Genomic DNA, 23321 nt, shown 5'->3' on the forward strand with positions numbered 1-23321 from the left:
ATGAGATGGACCAGGCAGAGGAAAGAGAATAAAGAGTGGAAGGTCGCCGGGTGCGGTGGCTCAAGCCTGTAATCCCAGCACTTTGGGAGGCCGAGACAGGCAGATCACGAGGTCAGGAGATCGAGACCATCCTGGCTAACACGGTGAAACCCCGTCTCTACTAAAAAAAATACAAAAAACTAGCCGGGCGAGGTGGCGGGCGCCTGTAGTCCCAGCTACTCGGGAGACTGAGGCAGGAGAATGGTGTAAACCCGGGAGGTGGAGCTTGCAGTGAGCTGAGATCCAGCCACTGCATTCCAGCCTGGGCGACAGAGTGAGACTTCATCTCAAAAAAAAAAAAAAAAGAGTGGAAGGTCTGGGACCAACCATGGTGACTCGTGCCTGTAATCCCAGCACTGGTAGGCCAAGGCAGGAGGCTTGCTTGAGCCCAGGAATTTGAGACCAGCAATTCAAGGCCAGCCTGGGCATCATAGCATGACCCCGTCTCTACAAAAAATTTTTTTAAAAATTAGCCAGGCATGGTAGCATGTACTATGGTCCTGGCTGCTCAGTAGGCTGAGGCAGGAGGATTGCTTGAGGATTGGAATTAGAAGCTGCAGTGAGCTGTGATCAAGCCACTGCACTCCAGCCTGGATGACAGAGTGAGACCCTGTCTCAAAAAAAGAAAAAATTAAAAATTAAAAAATAGAGTGTAGGGTGAAAATGCATCAGGGTCTAGTGTTAGCTCTGCTTTAATCCAGGTCAACATAAAAGAACAAGCCCTGCCACATCCGTTACATATACCTGTGTGTTGCATGAAATCAGAAATGTGACCACAGAGACAGCAGTGATTCTGTGAAATCAAGAACACCAGACTTTAAGTCAGAAGCATTCTAGTCTAAATCACCTGCTGAGCGAGTGTGTGATTTTGGTGAAATCACGTAATCACTGAGTCTTGGTTTTCTGATCCGTAATTTAGCAAAATAATGCCTACATCACAGGAAAGTTTTGAGAATTAAGTAAATAGCATATAGGAGTGCTTTATAAACTGTAAGGTAGTTTATAGATGTTAACATACCTCATAGCGTACTTACGGTAGAATATAAAATCCTTGTGAGTGCATATAACGTCAGTGCCATTCTTTTCTATGGGATATTTCCCCAAATTCAGAATATATAAAATTACATCATTCTCTCCTTCCAACCCGGTGAGATTTCTTTCTCTCTCTTGTTTCTGTCAAGGGTACCACTGTTCTTCCTACTCCAAGACCACTGACTTTTTTTTTTTTTTTTTTTTTTAAGAAATGGGGTCTCGCTCTGTCATCCAGGCTGAAATGCAGTGGCGTAATCACAGCTGCCTGCAGCCTTGACCTCCCAGGCTCAGGCAGTTCTCCTGCCTCAGCCTGCTGAGGAGGTGGGGTTACAGGTGTGTACCACCACGCCTAGCTAATGTTTTTATTTTTTCTTAGATATGGGGTCTCACTGTATTGCCCAGGCTCAAAACCAGTGATCTTTGAATCAGCATCAACTCCCCTATCTTCCTCGCCCTTCTCCCAACACCAAAGAGACAAACACTGAATGCTTTTACTTCTCCCTCTCCTGCTGTTCCTTTTCCTTCTCTGTCTCCTGCTGTTCCTTTTCCATCTCCTGCGCAGTCCAGCCTATGAGCCTTCAGTTGGACATAGATGCCACCGTTGGCTTACATTGTCTACACTTCTTCTTTCATCATGCGGCTCCTGCCTTCCAGAACCTCCAGTGAACATTCCGAGTCTTTGAAACCTCTGCCTGCCATGCAAGATCATTCATATTCTGGCTCATTCTTCCAGGCCAGGCTCTTGTCTTCTCCCAGGACTCTGTGCTTTCCACCCCTGGGCCTGACCCTTTCCACATACCCGCCTGGCCCTTCTCACTCCTTCTCTTTACACTTCCTTTTCCCATTCATCTGTCTATGCCTATCTAAGGCCCGTGTCTTCTTTGAAGCCTTCTGTTTCCAGCCAAGCTAATTCTTCCTGACCTGCTTTGATTCCTTTTATAGTTATCGTCTGCATCATACAACTAGCGCTGTATTACACTCTGATCCTTTGCCCACCGTTGTTTCGCCTTAATGATGGAATTTCAACAGGCTTGAGTCCCATAGATTTTTCCTAGCTTGGAAAAGTTTTATCATGTATTCCAAAAGATCCAGTAGTTTTTACTCCCTTCATTCAGTATTTGCCTGAAAAGTGTAATTGCCTTCACGGTACTTACACTATCAGGTTTACTTATTTATTTACTTGCTTGCTTTTTATTCTCTCCTCTAGAAGGTAATTCTGTGAGAGCAGGATCACCATTGTATTCCTGTTGTCTGACTGATCTTCTGTTTGCACAACACATATTTGTTATGTGAATGGACAAGTGAGTTTCAAAGACATTTTACAAGACAACCTGGGCCCAAGCCTTGGTTAAAAATGAATCATGTGTGGGCTGCCAGTGCAAACTGCTCATTTCGAACATGGCTATGTTTGCACTTGCCCAGGCAGTCACACCTGTGAGACAAATTACTCCCATGCCTGCGGCCTAGGAAATCTCTTGGGGAAAAAAAATTTGATTAAAGAGATTATATTTGCAGTCTAGAGTGGAGAAAATAGTATTTAATGCGGTGATTTTCTCTCAGACTTTCAGGATTGGCTGGGGACTGCGGTACATTGCTTCTGTTCTCTGTGACTCTGTTTCTGTGCCAGAAGGCACGTTCCTTCTCCTCAGTCTCTGAGGCTGTGCTGTTTAAATGCTGGTCCACAAACTGTTACTGGATCATGATGAGATCGACAGAGTTTATACCTCAATGTAAATTAATGCACTTCCTTCCTTCCTTAAGAATGTCTTGCCATGAAAATATCAGCATGCTTGGTGATGTCATTGATTTACATGAGGGCACAAGTTCCTTATTTCCTTGCAGATGGGGGTCCAGACTGTTTGCAGACTGGCCATGGTCCTTGGGCCACACCAGAAGCAGCACCGGGCTAAGTATTTTTTATGCCTGTGATTTAACTTCTCAAATAAACCACATCTCTTATAAGATAAGACAGTTGCTGTCAGGCACGGACTAGATATTCAATGAGAACTTGATGGTGTGGATTGAACCTTGACTGGGGAGCGCAATGGCTCCCTCAGTACCCGGAACTCCAGTTGCCTCTTCACTCGTCCTGTGTAATGACTTCCCTTGCTGTCTCTCACCTGCAGAATAAAATCTTCATCTACCGGGGAAAGGAGTATGAGAGGCGAGAGGACTTCAGCCTGAGGTTGCTAACCCAGTTCCCCAATGCGGAGAAGATGACCAGCACCACGCCTCCTGGGGAAGACATCAAGTCCTCCCCCAAGCAGTGTATCCTTCCCGTGGGGAATATGGCCCTGAGGCTCTTATGGCTGTGCACAGCCCCTGCTAAGCCAGAGAAGATGGGAGCTACAGTCCCTTCTCTGCAGACAGACGATCCTCTGAAGCGTTCTGACACAGTTTCCCACTCCATGTAAAATCTTTGGGACCCTCATAGCATTAGCTGGTGGTGATGACGTAACAAAACAGGAGAGGTAATAGACAAGTGACGGATATGAAATATACTTCCTAGCCAGATGGGGTGCTTAAGTGGAACATAGACTTCCTATTCTGAATTCTGGATTCTGTTGTAGACTTTGAAATGGTATCTCTGTCCTGGTGGGTTGGGGAGCTAAGACTTTCTAAGACACGATCATTAAATCAGAGCAGGAGCGCTTACCCTTGAGCTGCTTTTGAAGCCTAACTTGACCACTTACCAGCTGTGTGATGTTGGATTTTAACCTCTCTTATCCTCAGATTCTCCATCTGTGAAAAGAGAATAATAATATCCCTCTCGTAGAATTGTTGTGTGTATTAGAGATAATATATTCAAAATACCTAGCACTGTGCCCAACTGTAGCACTGGATAAACAGATGGGATCCAAAGATATAAGCAATTCCTGTTGCCTGGGCTTTGAGTCTGGTGATTTCAGGGGATGCTTGTCCCAAGAAATTGTTCGAATCCATTTGTAAGCACCTGTTTCCTGATATTGCATTGAAGTCTATTTCCCGATGGCAAGGGTTGTTTGCCAGATGTCTGACCAAAAAAAAAAAAAAAGGACCCTAGGATCAATTGTAATCACTGAATAAGGCATTTCGGTGATACACAAAGGAACTTCATTTTCAATGGGGTCCTGGCATTTGGGTCAAAGGGAGTGATCGGTGCTGGTGGCATTTCCGGCTGCGAAGCAGGAAGAACAGGGGCCTTTGGTATCTGACAACTTCGCGGCCCCAGCCCCTCTCTTTTCCTTAACAAGTTCCTCAGACATGCAGTGCTTCACCGTAAAGCCAGTGATGAGCTTGCCGCCCAGCTACAAGGATAAACCAGTTCCGGAGCAGATCCTAAAGTAAGTGGTTTTTCATTTAAAAAAAAAAATCTGTGTCTAGGCACAGTGGCTCACATCTGTAATCCCAACATTTTCCGAGACCAAAGGAGGAGTATTGCTTGAAGCCAGGAATTTGAGACCAGCCTGAGCAACAAAGTGGGACTCTGTCTCTACAAAAAAGAGAAGTTTGTCTCTCCCTCACACTTGTTTGGAGTACATCAAAACCAAAGCCTTACATTTATTACAGTTTGCAAGACCTACTGTCTATTCTTCTTTGAGTGTAAGATAAAAGCTTGCTAATACAAAGGGATGTGGGGGTTTTGTTTTTTTTTAGGCAGAGGAAAATCAGAACTTTCATGCCTGGGTTTCAGATCCCTGAGCTTTTATTTTCACCCAAAAGCATCACAGAGGAGTGGCTGGTCCCCAGTGATGGAGGGGCTCATTTCTTGTCTTGAAGAGCCGAATGCTAATGGTGTTGATAGAACTGTTATAAAACTAGACTAATGAGATCACAAACGTATGTGTGAGTGCATATACCTTTTTTTTTGAGACGGAGTCTTGCTCTGTCACCCAGGCTGGAGTACAGTGGCGTGATTTTTCAAGCAATTCTCCTGCCTCAGCCTCCCGAGTAGCTGGGATTACAGGTGCATGCCACCACGCCTGGCTAATTTTTTGTATTTTAGTAGAGATGGGGTTTCACCGTGTTGCCCAGGCTGGTCTCAAATTCCTGAGCTCAGGCAGTCCACCTACTAAGAGACAGGGTCTTGCTGTCAACTAGGCTGGCATGCAGTGGCACGATCATAGCTCACTGCAACTTTAAACTCCTGGGCTCAAGAGACCCTCCCTCCCACCTCAGCCTCCTGAGTAGCTGGGACATACACCACCACACCTAGTTCTGTGTGTGTGTGTGTGTGTGTGTGTGTGTGTGTGTGTGTGTGTGTAGATGGGATCTTGCTGTGCTGCCCAGGTTGGCTGGTCTTGAGTTCAAGTGATCCTCCCACTTCTGCCTCCCGAAGTGGTGGGATTACAGTGTGAGCCACCACACCTGGCCACATATACCTTTTAAAATTGTGTGCTGTGACTTTGGGAGGCTGAGGCGGGTGGATCACCTGAGGTCAGGAGTTCAAGACCAGCCTGGCCAACATGGTGAAACCCCATCTGTACTAAAAATATTAAAAAATTAGCCAGGCGTGGTGGTGCGTGCCTGTAATCTCAGCTACTCGGGAGGCTGAGGTAGGAGAATCACTTGAACCTGGAAAGTGCAGGCTGCAGTGAGCCAAGATTGCGCCACTGCACTCCAGCCTGGGTGACAGAGTGAGACTCTGACTCAAAATGAATAAATAAATAAATAAATAAATATAAATAAAATAAATAAATAAAATTGTGTGCTGTGAAATAAATTCCTAAGTAATATAAAAGTAAGGTGTGAAATAAAATCAAATTGTGCACTTTCTCAGGCCTTCATGTGGAGGCATTATTGATTATGAGATAGCTTAGTGGGTAAAACTCAGACCAGGCAGATGTGTTATAGGTTTTGTTGAAGTCAAGTCGAGGAGTGGTTGTTCTAAGAGAGAAAATACAGCATTGCTTTGTCCTTCTCCAGCTACTACAGAGCCAATGAAGTGCAGCAGTTCAGATACTCCCGGCCGTTCCGGAAAGGAGAAAAGGATCCAGACAACGAATTTGCTGTGAGTTCACCCCTTTTGTCCTTTAAGAGGTAAAATTGATGGGCTGAGCACAGTGGCTCACACCTGTAATCCCAGCATTTTGAGAGGCCGAGGCCAGTGGATCACGAAGTCAGGAGATCGAGACCATTCTGGCTAACACAGTGAAACCCCATCTCTACTAAAAATGCAAAAAATTAGCCAGGCATGGTGGCACACACCTGTAGTCCCAGCTACTCGGGAGGCTGAGGCAGGAGAATTGCTTGAACCCAGGAGGCAGAGGTTACAGTGAGCCGAGATCGCACCACTGCACTCCAGCATGGGTGACAGCGAAACTCTGTCTCAAAAAAAAAGGTAAAATTGGCATCCCAGGTGGAGGTCTTCCACCTACCTAACCAGCTTCCACAGGAGAAACGATGGCACCCCTGGGAATAGAGGCTTCACCTGCTAATTACCTAGACAGCAAGTGCTAATTACCTAGACAGCCAGCTGTCATCTCCATGGAAAATGCTTGACTAGGAGTCCAGAATCTGGACTCTTCCTGGGCCTGCTGCTCATAATGACCTTGGGCTAGTCGTACCTCTCTAGACCTCACATTTCCCTCTGTAGGGTGAGAAGTCCCAAGTAGATGATCCCTTTCAGCTTTAAACATCCAGGATCCGTGAATTTTATGAGAAAATTTGGCTCATTCCCTATGAGGCATTTGAGAATAGAATCTCAGTTAACTGAACCCCAGGGAGTTTTGCTATTTTCCCTGGGAATTGACGAACATTTCATGTTTTCCTCCTGGGAATTGACCAACATTTCATGTTTTCCTTTGCCACCAGACGATGTGGATTGAACGGACCACGTATACGACTGCATATACCTTTCCTGGGATTCTCAAGTGGTTTGAAGTCAAACAGATTTCAACAGTGAGTCATTTGAAATTGGCACTTAGAAAAAAACTTTCTGTCTCCAAATATAATAACAGCCTTTGTTGAATTCCCTCTGCAGTTCACACCAGTTTGGCCAGCCTCCTCTGGCCAACTTTGTTTTTCAAAAGAGAAATAAAAGGCATGCTTGTATAATAGAGCTCCTTTGTAAAACTGATGTGACAACACCAGCCCTAAAGGTCACTCACAGTGAATGACTCTTTTATGTCCAGAGCAGTGGTGTCTGCTCAGCGATCCTGCCAGCACCCAGAAACATTTTTGGAATGCCGCTTGGAGTTTCCTGTCAATTACATCTTCCCTCCCAAAGCCTGTTCTCTTCTTTTATTCTGCGCTAATCACGTCCCCAATCACCCTAGACTCCTCCCTCTTCATCTCTCCCAAAAGCTGCTATTTTACCTGTTTAGTATTGATTAAATCTGTTTTATTTCCCACCTCCTCATTGGCCTGCCTGCCATCCATGGCCTTCTCAGATCCAGTTACCTCACTGCCTCAGTGGGAATTCCATTAAGGAAATCTCACCATTTTGTCCATTCTCATGCTTAAAGCCCTTCCATGGCCCCGAGTACCTGGAGTATAAAGCCTGCCCTCCTTAGCACACACACACATGGCCTAACTCTTCTGCCTCATCTCCTAGGCAATCTATTGGAACCGTACTGCTCATCCCATGCTAATTTCAGTCCTCCGTGACATTGGATCGTTTTCTCTGCCTGAAACACACTCTTGCAATTTCTGCACCTAAATAACTCCCATCAAGGTTCAGTTTAGGCACCAGCTTCTCAATGAATCCATCTCTGGAACATCCAAATTGGGTGACCTGCCTTTTGTCTGTCCCCTGTGGCACCCTGGGCGTGTTTCTAACCTACCATGTTTACATGTCCTGAGACCCCACTAACACCATCAGCTCCTCTGAGCCATGAAGTACATACATCTTAATCACTTTTGTATCTGTGGTGCATAGCATGACACTTAACCTAAAGTAGGTGTTCAAGAAATGTTTCTTGAACAAATCTGAACTGAAGTTCAATGTGTTATAAGTCATAGCTAGGTACAGTGGCTCATGCCTGTAATCCCTGAACTTTGGGAGGCCAAGGTGGGAGGATCACTTGAACTCAGGAGTTCAAGACCACCCTGGGCAATATAGCAAGACCCCCACCTCTACAAAAAGAATAGCTGTGTGTGGTGTCATGTGCCTGTCATCCTAGCTACTTGGGAGGCTGAGGCAAGAAGATGGCTTGAGCCCAGGAGTTGGAGGTTGCAGTGAGCTATGAATAATTGCACTGCTGCACTCCAGTCTGGTCAACTGAGTGACACCCTGTCTCTAAAAGAAAAAAAATTTAGACATTATTCCTCAGTTATGGATATGATTCCTGGATGGAGACTTTTGGAATCAAGTCTGGAATAGGAGGTCATGTTGACTGATAATAGGTAAAATGAAGAAGGAGATATTTTTTTTTTGAAACCTGATTTTGTAGACATTTCCATAGGAAGAGCTCTCTGAATCTGTACTGTGTCTCATTTTCTTTTCATTCAAAATTCAGCCTGTATATTCTAATACATCCGATTATTTCTGACATCTGATAACCATAGAATTCATACTATGTATGGTCTGAATACATGGCCTTCAAGATCACTTACCTCCTTTCATGGAGGAAGCATCAAACATTTTGCCAGTGGACATTCTTGGTGGTGCAGAAGTGACTCAGATCTGATATCCTGCTATTCTCTTGTCATTGATCTTCTCAAAAGTCTCCAAGGAAGTGTTGCCTAGGAAATGATTCTTACTACAGGTCCAGTTCTTTTCTTCTCAAATTTTCTGTAGACATTTCATCCATGGAATAATCATTACCATGGTTCCCATGTTTAAGTCATCATTCTACTTTGTAAGGAGATTTTAAATAGCTTATTTTGTATCTTACCACTATTCCAAAAAATGGTGGTGTCCTTATAAGCTAGCAGTCCCCAATCTTTTTGACACAGGGACTGCTTTCCTGGAAGACAATTTTTCTGTGGACCTGGGGTGGGAAGGTCGGGGGTATTGGGCGATAGGGGATGGTTTGGGGATGATTCAAGCACATTACATTTATTGTGCACTGTATTTGTATTACTAGTATATTGTAATACATAATGAAATAATTATCATGTAGAATCAGTGGGAGCTCTGAACTCGTTTTCCCGCAACTAGAGAGTCCCTTCTAGAGGTGATGGGAGACAGTGACAGATCATCAGGCATTAGATTCTCATAAGATGGGTGCAACCTAGTTAGAGCCCTCGCATGTACAGTTCATGATAGAGTTTGCACTGCTATGAAAATCTAATACCACCACTGATCTGACAGCAGACGGAGCTCAGGTTGTAATGCGAGTGATGGGGAATGGCTGTAAATACAGATGAGGCTTCCCTCACTTACCTGCCGCTCACCTCTGGTTGTGTGGCCTGTTTCCTAATAGGCCACGGACGGATACTGGCCTGGGGTTTTGGGACCTCTGCTATAAGACTAACCTTGACAAGCAAATCTTCCCTTTTCTGTAGCTTGTGGATATTTTATACCTCTTCAAGGGAAGAGTTAAACTTTTTTCACTCTTTACTTGGAGCTGACAGGTGTCCTTTTTCTCCCATGTGCTCTGTCACTCAGGAGGAGATCAGTCCTCTGGAGAATGCCATCGAAACCATGGAGCTGACCAATGAGAGGATCAGCAACTGTGTTCAACAGCACGCCTGGGACCGGTCCCTCTCTGTGCACCCCCTCTCCATGCTGCTCAGTGGCATCGTGGACCCGGCTGTCATGGGGGGCTTCTCCAACTATGAAAAGGTTCGCTTGGTCCCAGAACCCCCTAGGGATTCACAGACCTGTCTGTGTGCCTTCCTCTGTGCCATCTGCCACCGACAAATTCATTTCCTACAGCTGCTCTAAGAAATGTTCACTTTCCCTTCTGGCAAGTAAAGTGAATGAAACGATTGTCCCTGACTTCTTAGAGACTGTCTGCAACCCAGCTGGTATAGTACATTGCCTAGTAAAGCATCACAGAAAAAAAACCAACATGCCTCTGGTCAAAGCACCTGTTATTCTGTCTCCCCTGAGGGTTATACACATCAGTGGGTGGACCCCGGAACCCAGGATGCACTGGAAATGGAGCAGCATCTCTGGGGATGGCAGAGCCACACTCTCTTTAGAATTAGCTTCTAGGGGCCGGACCCAGTGGTTCACTGTAATCCCAGGACTTAGGGAGGCCGAGGTGAGTGAATCACTTGAGGTCAGGAGCTCAAGACCATCTTGGCCAACATGGTGAAACCCTGTCTCTACCAAAAATACAAAAATTAGCCAGGCATGGTGGTACACGCCTGTAGTGCGAGCTACTCAGGAGGCTGAGGCACGAGAATCACTTTTAACCCTGGAGGCAAAGGTTGCAGTAAGCCGAGATTGGGCCACTGCACTCCAGCCTGGGCGGCAGAATTAGCTTCTAGGACCCCCGCCTGACTTGGTGTGCCAGAGGTTGTATGGACAACTGATGGCCCTGACTCTACAATTAAATTAGTTCAGCTAAGTATTCTTAGTTGAGACATGAAAGCAGTACTCAGCACAATTTAATCCATGGCATTAAAGGTTTAGGATGTAACAGCATTTAAAATACACATCATGGATTCAGTGTATGTTAAGTATAATTAATGGTGGCAGAATTTTTCATTGCTGTGGTATGTTTTCAGTGGCTAAATATTTTTTGAATATTAACTATTTGGATCTAAATCACCATTTGGCAAGGACACCCCTGTGGAGCCGCCTGGAGAGTGGGTAGAAATTAAAGGAGCCAGAGGGGAAGGGTGAGCGACATTAACTGTGTGGCACTCTTGTGTCCGTGTGTGTGTCCGTGTGTGTGTGTGTGTGTGTCCTGGGAAGAGCAGGAACTTTGCACTTAGTTGCTCCCAGGACTCAATTCTGGCTTCCCATTGGCCACTGTGTGCTCCTGGCAACATGCTTCACCTCTCTGAGCTCTGTATATCTGCAAAGTGAGAAGAATGCCTGAATTGGCCAGGCACATTGGCTCATGCCTGTAATCTCAGAACTTTGGGAAGCCGAGGCAGGAGAATCACCTGAGGCCAGGAGATCAAGACCAGCCTGGCAAACTTGGCGAAACCCTGTCTCTAATAAAAATATTTTTAAAAATTAACTGGGCATCATGGCGGGCGCCTGTAATCTCAGGTACTGGAGAGGCTGAGGCATGAGAATTGCTTGAACCCGGGAGGCAAAGGCTGCAGTGAACCAAGATTGCACCGCTGAACTCCAAGCCTGGGCGACAGAACAACACTCTTATCTTAAAAAAAAAAAAAAAAAAAAGAAAAGAAAAGAAAAATACCTGACTTACAAGATAGATCACAGGATGGATGGGAAGATTAAGGGAGACCTCCTGTATAGAAGAAACGTCAGACAGTGCTTGGCATAGAGTTGAGGCTTCACCAGTGTTGGTTTTCTTCCTGCCTCCTCCTGCCTACTTGGAGCAGACGGTGTAATTGGAATGTTCTTCATGGATGGTGACGTCTATGCTCTGTGGCTGCCACTATAATCATCTTCTTTCTTGTCCTTTTTCTCAGCCTCTCAGCCTTCTCTAGCCTTATTTTATTCAGCAGCTGGGAAAGGCTCAACACCAGAGACAAATTCTAGTTTGTCCATGTTAGGAGCTGTAATAATATCCAGTGTTACAATGGCAGTCCATATGAAAATAGGATCTAATATACACTACCTTTTATATACTCTGATGCTTTCAGTGTGTACTTTTTCATATGTACTCATTGGTACTAATCTTCGTGTATTTTTTCCAAGTATTAATTTTTACAGAATACCCCCATCACAGATTTATATACGCCAATATCTGTGAATGATACGTAATGTCATATGAAGTTTTTCCAGTGTAACAGTGTTCTAATTAAAATGAACGAAAAGCAAGGATAAATACATACATGTGTACATACATTTCAGGACCTTTGGCTTAAAATACTAATGTATTCATTTAGTTAATATGTATGACTGCACATTTCTAAAAGTAAGAAAAAAGTAAACTCGTTAATCACCGTGATGTATTGCAATAAGTTGGGAAGCCCATCATTACATGTTTGATATAGGTGAACTATTCTAATCCAGCTCTTTATTCATTGCCAAAGTGATAAGAGCACAGGGGCTGTGTGCTGTGATTTATCTCACCTTTCTGCTCTGAGGCAGAACTCTGCTAGAAAAATGAATTTCAGGGCACTCTGCTCCGGTGTTCCCTGATCTAACTAGTACTTTGGGAACTTCCATGTGTTCAACCATTTAGCCAAAAAAAAAATTGTTATAACTTTCAAAAATTTCAAGTGCTTGTATTTGAAAGGTAAAAGTCAGTGAAAACTTAAGTAAATACTCCTTTTTCATTTATGCTGACAGTCCCTGTAAATACGATCCTGGCTAGAACGAGCTGTTTTGCTAATGTATTATATTGTCATGCTTCTTTTTGTGGTAATTGTTCCACATGTATTCATATTCACTGTTGTATTAGTTTGCTAGGGCTGCTGTAACAAAGTTCTCCAAACTGGGTGGCTTAAAACAACAAAAACTTCTTGTTTCACTGTTCCATGAGCAAGAAGTCTGAAATCAAGGTGTCACAGCGTTGGTTCCTTGCAAGGATGTGTGAAAGAACGTTCCATGTCTCTCTTCCTGGCTTCTGGTGTCTTCTTGGTGCTCCGTGACTTGAGGCTGCTCCTCCGTGGCTTGTCGATGGCCATCTTCTTGCATCTCTTCACATAGTGTTCTCCCAGTGTTTGCACTTCTGTCTCCGAATTTCCCCTTTTTATAAGGACATCAGTCATACGGGCTTAAGGGCCCATCCTACTCCAGTATGTATGACCTCCTCTTAACTCATTAAATCTGCAACAGCCCTGCTTCCAAATAGGGTCACATTCTGAGGTACCAGGCATTAGGACTTCAACATAGGAAGTTTGGGGGGACATAAGTCAACCCTTGATGTCTGCTCACAAGGTAGGCTTTGCACATACTTTGTTTGGCGCCCAAAATGGGCCATTCACTTTTGTAAGTCTGTCCTGTAGTTCCAGGAGCTCTTGGTTTTATGTAATGGGGGGTTTGGCTTTCATGGCATTAAAGCAGAAGACTGAAGGGGAATCTGAAGGCTGGTCTTTGAAAGCACTTTCAGAAATGAATGTGAAGGTCTGGGAAGAAAAGATGTCACTCCTATTTTCGACCCTGTCGGAAACGTTTGATGCGAACCTCTGTTTCTCTTTCCTGATGAATTCTATCTTTAAAACAGTACCCTATATAAGGCCTGTGTTTGGAATTTAAGTTTGGGTCTTATTTACCTGTTACAGGGACTTAGCTGGGGGGTCATGAGTGTTTACTGATAAGCATGGTGCTGATATGTAATAATAAGGGCAACCAGAATTTAATATTTTTGAAATGTCTTCACATCTATATCTCACTTTCTTTTTAAAATAGCATTTAGGATAGGGGATTAGTAAGAAAGTGCAGATACTAACTTTCACTTAATATAGGAAAAAAGCGTGATATAGCCAATATCACGGGAAGAGCAGAAACCCTATCACCTCCGTCTCCTGTTTTTAAACTTTTTACTCTTTCCCTTATAATATCTGTGCACTTAATTTAATGGTTAGCCTTGAGATATTGCCATTTTGCCTTTGCTTTGTTCTTTGGGAAAGTTATTTTAATGAATGACATTTTGCTTTGTTGATGATGATTATTTGGTGTGTGTGTGTGTGTGTGTGTGTGTATGTGTGGTGGGCTGGTGACTGTCAAGAATGTAGTCTTGCTAAGAATTTGCTAATAAAGGAAAGACCACACAATAGCACATACTTTTTTGCATTGCCCAACATAGTGTAAGTGCTATCCCAGGAAAGGGATGCATTTTTAGTTAGACACACCTGGTTCTTGAGCACAGGATACATGCTTCACCCTTCCAGGCTTTCCTGCACAGATAGGAATGTGTTCTAACTAATACTTGCATATGTTCTGCTTTTAGGCTTTCTTTACAGAAAAGTACTTGCAGGAGCATCCTGAAGACCAGGAGAAGGTTGAGCTGCTAAAGCGACTAATAGCATTACAGGTATAGGACATCTTTCCTCTACACTCCTGGGGAGGGCACAGTGTAGGACACCCTTTATTCTCCAGGGCTTAAGTCTACAAGCCCACTCAGGGTTACTTTTCTTTCTTTTTTTAACCCTTGTGGAACCACCACCTATCTATGTATTTGTTTCCTTGGCCGGCAGTTAAACTGCCCAGGGTTGACGGAGCCCTCTTAAAGCTGAGATCAGAGTTCATCAGTTGGGGTCGGGCACAGTGGCTCATGCCTGTAATCCCAGCACTTTGGGAGGCCGAAGTGGGTGGATCACCTGAGGTCAGGAATTTCAGACCAACCTGGCCAACATGGTGAAACCCCATCTCTACTAAAAATACAAAATTAGCCAGGCACGGTGGTACATGCCTGTAATCCCAGCTACTCGGGAGGCTGAGGCAGGAGAGTCGTTTGAACCCAGGAGGCAGAGGTTGCAGTGAGCCGAGATCACGCCACAGCACTCCAGCATGGGCAACAAAGCGAGACTCCATCTCAAAAAAAAAAAAAAACCGTTGGTTTCCTGGCATACATTTCCAGCTAAGAGATGCAGGCCTCATTTTTTTTCTCTCAAGACTTCAGTGGGCAGCGGTAGAAAACATCACTACCAAATTCGGTCTAAGACTTAAACCTCTCAGTTGCTCATCCACGGAAGTGCCCCAGGGCTCTGTTAGATTTGCCTCATCCCACAGCCCTTCCCCAATTTAGGGCTAACCTGTATTCTTGGTATGCACATTTTCTCACATCATTGACCAAAGTCCATCCAGTCCACAAGCCCTACACTGAGAAATGGCCTTCCTGTTGTCCAGTACTATGCCTACCAGTTTACCTTTCCACCCCATCCCTCCCTTCCCCGCCTTCCCCAACCAAATCAAAACGATCCCTCTTCCTGAGGCACGTTTCACTCCTTTTTTGCCCTTCTTTCCAGATGCCCCTGCTAACGGAAGGGATCCGCATCCATGGGGAGAAACTGACAGAGCAGCTGAAGCCGCTGCATGAGCGGTTGTCTTCTTGCTTCCGGGAACTCAAGGAGAAAGTAGAAAAGCACTATGGGGTTATAACACTGGTAAGCAGGATCTAAGTGGCCTTCACGCCTTTTCCTAGGCTCCGTGACCTTTTATGACACTGATTCGTTTTTCAGATGCCAAATGAGTTGTAATACCTCAGCTATGACATGGAAATAGTGGGGCTGGTGGGAGAGAGCGTGTTCCCCTCTTGGTGACCTTGAACAGTCCTTGTGCTGGACAGAGGTTCTCCAACTTGAACAACTATCAGAACCACCCAGAGGGATTGTGAAAATACAGATGGCTGAGACATCATAACCCCGGAGTTTTTGATTCCATAGATCTGGGGGTGGGGCCCAAGTATTTCTAATTCTAAGAAGTTCCCAGGTGATATTGATGCCGCTGGTCTGGGGACAACACTTTGAGAACCACTGTACTAGAAATCAGGCCAGGTGCAGTGGCTCACGGCTGTAATCCCAGCACTTTGGGAGGCCAAGGAGGGCTGATCACTTGCGGTCAGGAGTTCGAGACCAGCCTGGCCAACATGGTGAAACCCCATCTCTACTAAAAAAAAAAAAAAAAAAAAATTAGCTGGGCGTAATGGCGGGCGCCTGTAGTCCCAGCTACTCAGGAGGCTGACACAAGATAATTGCTTGTACCCAGGAGGGGGAGATTTCAGTGAGCCGAGATCACAGTAGTACACTCCAACCTGGGCGACAGAGTGAGACTCTATCTCAAAACAAACAAACAAACAAAAAACAAAATAACCCAAAGTTTTCTGAATCCTAGACACTGGTTAGTCTTGTCCTGTCTGGCCAAATTCTTATATTTTTTCCTAATCTTAGAAATAGTATCTATTTTGATGAAAAGTGTACAGTTTTCCCGCCTTTGAAGGGAAGAAAGAATTGTGAATTACATTTCATATGTATGTAGCTGCTTTCATAATTGTTTTTGACGAGTTCCTCACAGCTACAATTTTCTTTTCTCCTCCTGAGCAGTTCAGTGGATAGTGCATGTACTAACCTTTTCTCTCCAGCAGGTGATGGTGTAATACATTCTAGCTGTACTTATCTGCATTTTTTCTTTGAATTCATCCTGTTCTCTTTAATGGTCTTATTCTTTTTGTTTTGTTTTTCTTTTTGAGACAGGATCTCTCTTTGTCACCCAGGCTGAAGTGCAGTGCATGATCACAGCTCACTGCAGCCTTGACTTCCCAGGCTCAAGCCATCCTCCTATCTCAGCCTCCTGAGTAGCTGGAACTACAGGTGTGCTCCACCACAGCCAGCTAATTATTTTTAATTTTTTATTTATTTATTTATTTTGAGACGGAGTCTGGCTCTGTTGCCCAGGCTGGAGTGCAGTGGCACGATCTCAGCTCACTGCAAGCTCCGCCTCCCAGGTTCACGCCATTCTCCTGCCTCAGCCTCCCGAGTAGCTGAGACTACAGGTGCCCGTCCCCATGCCTGGCTAATTTTTTGTATTTTTAGTAGAGATGGGGTTTCACCGTGTTAGCCAGGATGGTCTCGATCTCCTGACCTCGTGATCTGCATGCCTCGGCCTCCCAAAGTGCTGGGATTACAGGTGTGAGCCACTGTGCCCAGCCCACACCCAGCTAATTTTAAAAACTTTTTTGTAGAGATAAGGTCTCGCTATGTTGCCCAGGCTGGCCTCCAACTCCTGGACTCAAGCGATCCTCCTGCCTCAGCCTCCCAAAATGCCAGGATTACAGGTGTGAGCCAGCATGCCCAGCCCTTTAATGGTCTTATTCTTAAATCCCTTATTTTCACATTATTTCCTCAAACCAAAGCTCTGAGTTTCTTTTCATGTTCTTTTCTCCCCCATTCCTGTCTGCCCACCTTCAGTACAGTTTCCTCCAGGGTCTTTTTGACCGTGTCTTTCAGCCATTAAGTGTTCAGTCCTGCCATCTTCCTAAGATTGTGCCTCCTAACCTGCTACTACTTAAGAGTTTTTCTAGGAGCATTTGTCTTTTGCACACACATTCCTAGACAGCAAAGACTATGTCTTGGATTTAATGAGCTTAGTCATTGTTAGAATTAGGCCAGTATTAATGAGTCAGTTTCATATGGTGGCATCTGGGGGTAATCCTACTGGTGACATTTCTAGAGAATGTAGGATTCACCAGGTTAAGCTGCACATCTACAGTGTCAATCTAAAAATTTTCTCTTACCCCAATATTCCATGTTTTAAAAGACTGAAAGAAGCTAAGCTGGGGAAGCAGACGGAAGGTTTTGCTATTTATTGGAGAGTGTGAGGCACATCTTAATTTTTTCCTTTCTCATGTAGGTAGCAGAAAATTATGACAACTTTGTCTCTAGTCTTAGAATCAGGGAGGTTTAATCTAAGTTGTACCTATAGCTAACAATATCAGTATGTGCAATATTTAACAATAGAGGCAGCACAGGCACCAACCAATCAGAATGGGGTGCCAGCCAATACGGATGGGTACTGGTTAGCCACAAGCCAACAGGGCAGCTGTGCAAGTTCACAGGGGCTGGATTCCAGGCCCGCTAACCATGTGGAGTCATATGTTTTCAGCCACCCAACTTGAGGGAGAGGAAGCAAAGCCGCACAGGGTCTATTGTGCTGCCCTACATCATGTCTTCCACTCTGCGGAGGCTGTCCATCACCTCAGTCACGTCCTCTGTGGTTTCCACCTCTTCAAACTCATCTGACAATGCTCCTTCCAGACCGGGATCTGATGGGTAAGGGTTTGATCTTTCATCTGCAGGGAGGCTGGGGTAACGCCTTAATGATTTTGCCTTTAGCCACGCATCACTCCTTTGAGAACAATAGCCTTTGGGTCATTCTCATTGTCTTCCTCCTGAGGAATATCATGATTAGCAAAATAATACCAACAGTTACTAAAAATGAAAAATGACAAAAAAAAAATCACCCACAATACCACACTATTACATACCTATAGTCAGTACCTATTTTTTCATCATTTCCATTTTAAAAAATAAATTTTTATATTATGAATAGGTTTTATAATCACATGACATGAAATTCCAAAAGTACCAAACGATATATCACAAAAAATCTCCCTTTATTCCCAGACTTCTCACTCCAGTAGAATCCCTGCAGTACCCCCACCCACAGAGCCAAATGATACTAACATTCAGGTTCTTGGTACCCCCATGGCCTCTCTTTATAGGTTCACAAACACTGCCTAATTATATCTTCTTCCCCACACTTTTTTTATAGGAATGGTAGAATTTACTTTGCTTTTTTCATTTACTATTATATCTTGAAACTCATTCCATTTCAGAACATAAAAAGTCCCCTCTTTATGCTTTCTGTAGCTATAGATGTATCTCATTGTATGTATGTGGCATGATACAGATTGAGTATTCCTCATCCAGAATGCTTGGGGCCAGAAGTGTTTTGAATTTCGGAAGGTTTTAGTGTTTTTGGATATTTGCGTTATACCAGTTCAGCATCCCTAATCCAAAAACCCCAAATCTGAAAAGTTCCAGTAAGCATCTCCTTTGAGCGTCATGTCAGCATTCAAATGTGTCACATTTTGGAGCATTTTGGATTTTGGATTTTGGGATTAGGGATATTCAACCTGTATATTTCTACCAGTGCTTACTGGTGGTCATTCAGTTGCTTTCAGTCTTACTACTCTTCCTTCAGTGTGACAATGAATAACCTTAAACACAAGTTATTTTGTACATATACAACTATATCAATATGGGAAAAATCCCATATGTGAAATTGCTCTGTCAAAGATGTATATTTGTAATTTTGAAAATTATTCCTAAACTGACTTCCATAAAGATTATACCAGTTTACACTCCCACCAGCAACACACAGGAATGCCTAGTTACTTATACCCTAACTACCAAACTGTACTCTTAGTCTTTTTAAATTTTACCAATCTGATAGGTGGAAAATATTTTATTGTATAGTGTTTTGTTTGTTTTTTGGTTTTTGTTTATTTCTCATTTTGCCTAAAGTTGAACATCTTTTCATTTGTTTATGTTTTATTTTCTGTGACCTGTGGTCAAATACTTTTTTCTGTTGAATTGTTGGCCCTTTGTCTGTGAAATGAGTTGAAATGTTTTCTCCCAATTTCTCCTTTATCTTCTGACTTCTAATTTGTTGCTTCTAATTTTTTATTGAGTTGCACTGATTTTTTTATGTAGTCATATAATCAATCTTTTATTTTATGGCTTCTGGATTTTATTTCACAGTTAAAGGCCTTTCCCACTCTAAGATAACAAAAAAAGGTACTGTTTTTTTCATTGACTTTTAGGGTTTCATTATTCACAATTTTGTCTGTAATCCTTTAGAATTTATTCTAATATAAGATGTTAGGTATGGAGCCAACATTTTTATTTCTGAATGGCTACTCAATTCTTCTTATAACATTTAGTGAACATGTCATTTTTTTTGAAATGTCAATCTTATAAAAAATCAAATTTCCACATACTCTTTAGTCTGTGGACTTTCTTTTTTTCTATTTCTTGGATTTACCTGTCTACTCATGTATCAGTACTATGCAATCTTAATTATTATAGATAGAAAACATTTTTTATTTCCTAATACTCCTTTTCAGAATTTAATCTGGCTAGTGTCGCTCATTGATCACTGTTGGATTAACTTGTCTAGAATCCTGTTGCTATTTTTATTAGGATCATGTTACATGTATGGACTAACTTTAGGAAGACTGATGGCTTTTTGATGCTGAGGCTGCCTTGCCAAAAACATAAAATGCCTTTCCATATGTTCAAATTTAAAATATTTGAAAGGAGTTAATTTATAGTCATGTTCTTTCTGCTAAGATTACTATTTTTAAATAATATATTGCTAAAGTACTGGAAACTTTTCTTTATTTTTATTTATTTATTTATTTTTTTGAGACGGAGTCTTGCTCTGTCACCCAGGCTGGAGTGCAGTGGCGCGATCTCCCTTCACCGCAAGCTCCGCCTCCCAGGTTTATTTACGCCATTCTCCTGCCTCAGCTTCCCGAGTAGCTGGGACTACAGGCGCCCGCCACCACGCCTGGCTAATGTTTTGTATTTTTAGTAGAGACAGGGTTTCACCCTGTTAGCCAGGATGGTCTCGATCTCCTGACCTTGTGATCCATCCACCTTGGCCTCCCAAAGTGCTGGGATTACAGGCGTGAGCCACAGCGCCTGGCCAAGTACTGGAAACTTTTAAAAGAAAACAATGCTTTATTACTTTATCACTCAAAGATAACCACTGTTAAAGTTCAGTTATATAATACCAAAACAAGTATGTTTATTTTTTATACAAGTGGAAAAGCATTGCATCTGTCATTGTGTGGCCTACTGCTTAATTTAATATAGGTGATGAATATTTATACATCATTAAGTATTTAAAATAGTGTTGACTGTAAGTTATCAGTTGACTCACCATTTTTTCACAAATGTTTAATTCCGTAATACAATAATTACATCTTAAAAATAACCTTCCTGAATGCCACCCTACCTGGAAATCAAATATGTAGTATCTCTTAAATTATACATCCTTTTCCATTGAAATAGATATCTTTACATAGTTCCAATTATAGCATAGATATAGTTTGGTACTTTGCTGTTCCTTCTCATCTTATTATTATAAGCACTTTTCATGTTGCTGTGTAATCTTTATTTATGTATGTATTTTTTTTGAGACGGAGACTCCGAGACTCTGTTGCCCAGGCTGGAGTGCAGTGGTGCAATCTCGGCTCACTGCAACCTCTGCCTCCTGGGTTCAAGCGATTCTCCTGCCTCAGCCTCCCGAGTAGCTGGGACTACAGGCACCCACCACCACGCCTGGTGAATTTTTGTATTTTTGGTAGAGGAGTTTCACCATATTGGCCAGACTCGTCTCGAACTCCTGACCTCATGATCTGCCCACCTCGGCCTCTCAAAGTGGTGGGATTACAGGCGTGAGCCACCATGCCCGGCTGTGTCATCTTTCTTGTCAGCTTTTACCATCATTTTTTATGGCAATAGACATTGCATCATACAAATGTGCCATGATTAATTCTTCTCCTACTATAGAATATTTAAGCTGCATCCTTCTTTCTAAACAATTAACCATAAAACTTCATTATATATTTTAATACAAAAATATGTAACTTGTATCAGTATAAAATATATTTTTATTAAAAACTGTAGCAAACATATTTGTATATGCAGCTTTCCTATTAGCATGCATTCTTAGAAGTGCTGGGATTTAGATTACTACATTCTAGTAGTATGTAGTTTGTGGGTAGGATTTGAACACAGGCTATCTGGCTCCAGAGTTGTGCTATTACCCACTACATAAAACTGCCTGTTGAATCTCTTAAACATTCTGTCTTTGCCTATACATTGAATTAATATCTTCTCTTCCTGGGATAACATACTCACTCGTATTTTCGTCCAGTCACCTGATGGTCTCGTTTCTGTGCATTAACATCTTGAGATGTTTGTTCGGTTGTAATTGAAAATTTAGATTTAGAATCTGAGAGTGAAGTCATAGGTCAAGAGTAGGTTGAGGAGGCCAGGCATGGTGGCTCATGCCTCTAGCCTTAGCACTTTGGGAGGGCCAAGGTAGAAGGATCACTTGAGCCCAGGAGTTTGAGATCAGCCTGGCCAACATGGTGAAACCCCATCCCTACTAAAAAAACACAAAATTTAGCCAGGCATGGTGGTACACACCTGTAGCCCCAGCTACTCAGAAGTCAAGGTTATAGTGAGCTGTGATCGCACCACTGCACTCCAGCCTGAATGATGGGAGAAAGACCCTGTCTCAAAAAAAAAAAAAAAAAAAAGTAGGCTAAAGAGTCATAACTGCTGGTACTTTCATAGTGAATTTTGATTGCAAGGTGATCAGTGTTTGTGATGTTTGTCCTTGTTCCTGGCCAATAGCTCGATCCTGGAGCCACTTTTGGAGCGCAGGGCCTCGTCAGGTGCCAGAGTTGAAGATCTGTCCCTCAGAGAGGAGAACAGCGAGAACCGGATCAGCAAGTTTAAGAGAAAAGACTGGAGTCTGAGCAAGTCCCAGGTCATTGCAGAGAAAGCACCAGAACCTGATTTGATGGTAAAAAACAAAAAAGACAAAAAGAAATCTCTGGAGGCTTGCCCCACCTCCCCTGTACCCAGGCACATCACCATCCCCTCCCAGATTGAAGCTGGCATGCGCCTTGTCTTAGGACTCAGTAGCCTGGGTTAGTGTCAGATGGCAGATTGTGGTAAGGAAAGCACATACTGAGAAGTTCGAGTCTATAGATCAACATTGGTGAAGATCTTGTACCTACAATGTAAACATATGAGTTGATGCTTAGAGCTGTGGTTCTCGCCACTCTGTCCCCTGAGTCAATGCAAACATTGTCATTTCTCTTCTTTAAGTTTTTTAAAAGGTACTTTCCCTTCCATAAACCACATCAAGTTGTTAAATGTGGCAAGACCACCTTTTCCTGAGAATCAGGATGGCTTATATCCCACATAAATGACGCAGCCCAACTGTGGTCAGAATCCAGTCTGTGGCCAGTCAGAAAATAATCTGTGGTTCAGTGGTTCTAGTCAGTGCCTGTTGGGTGGTGCCCATCATATGACAATGTAGTAAGCTTAAAAATCGCTCCTTTAGTCCTTTTCCAAGTGTCTTCTCAGAAGACAAGACTGTTGAGAGCATTGTTGAGCTCAGCCTTCCTCACCATGAAAATGTTTTGCTTTTTCTCTCTGGTCCTAGAGCCCAACCAGAAAAGCACAAAGGCCAAAGAGTCTCCAGTTGATGGATAATCGGCTATCACCATTTCACGGTTCTTCACCTCCTCAGTCAACGCCCTTGAGCCCACCTCCACTCACTCCCAAAGCCACCAGGACCCTAAGTAAGTTTTCCTGTATTCCTTATAGTGTTTATACTAGGGAATGGAGCATGTTTATGCACCTGGGCATTTTGTAACTAAACCAGTCACAATGTATGTAAAGCCATTGTAAAACTGGTTCAATTCAGCATTCGTGTATTATACAGTTAGACTGGAGTTTGGCAAGGAGGCCACTAGGACTCATTAAACCTTTCTGGATAGTGATCCAAAGGGCATTAGTGTCTGTTTTATAATTGTGAAGGTATAAATGAGGCAGATCTGCACTAGGACTAGACAGACAACAAGTAACTTACAAGCTAACCATTGGTTAGGTAGACCTGAACAGGGACAAGAAATAGACCCATTCCATCTACTGCTTATAGTCTGGCTTGGGAAACCAGCAGTGCACAACACTTGAGA

The 23321-nt window shown here is 43.2% G+C and overlaps 1 protein-coding gene across 10 annotated transcripts in view; it reads left to right on the forward strand.

Annotated features, from left to right (window-relative positions):
• Nucleotides 1–23321, forward strand: part of DOCK5 (dedicator of cytokinesis 5) — a 235651-nt gene that overhangs the window by 206006 nt on the left and 6324 nt on the right. For 9 of the 10 annotated variants that reach the window (XM_031669440.1, XM_031669441.1, XM_031669442.1 and 6 more), the window contains 10 exons: nucleotides 3198–3339; nucleotides 4313–4394; nucleotides 5977–6061; nucleotides 6865–6951; nucleotides 9605–9781; nucleotides 13986–14069; nucleotides 15004–15141; nucleotides 17636–17802; nucleotides 21967–22138; nucleotides 22787–22925. In XM_031669440.1, coding sequence (XP_031525300.1) covers nucleotides 3198–3339; nucleotides 4313–4394; nucleotides 5977–6061; nucleotides 6865–6951; nucleotides 9605–9781; nucleotides 13986–14069; nucleotides 15004–15141; nucleotides 17636–17802; nucleotides 21967–22138; nucleotides 22787–22925 — 1273 coding nt within the window. Of the gene's footprint in view, nucleotides 1–3197; nucleotides 3340–4312; nucleotides 4395–5976; nucleotides 6062–6864; nucleotides 6952–9604; nucleotides 9782–13985; nucleotides 14070–15003; nucleotides 15142–17635; nucleotides 17803–21966; nucleotides 22139–22786; nucleotides 22926–23321 lie in introns of those variants that run through there. The other variant, XM_031669446.1, reaches the window with a different exon arrangement.

Source organism: Papio anubis, chromosome 8 (assembly GCF_008728515.1).
Source record: "Papio anubis isolate 15944 chromosome 8, Panubis1.0, whole genome shotgun sequence".
Lineage (NCBI taxonomy): Eukaryota > Metazoa > Chordata > Mammalia > Primates > Cercopithecidae > Papio > Papio anubis.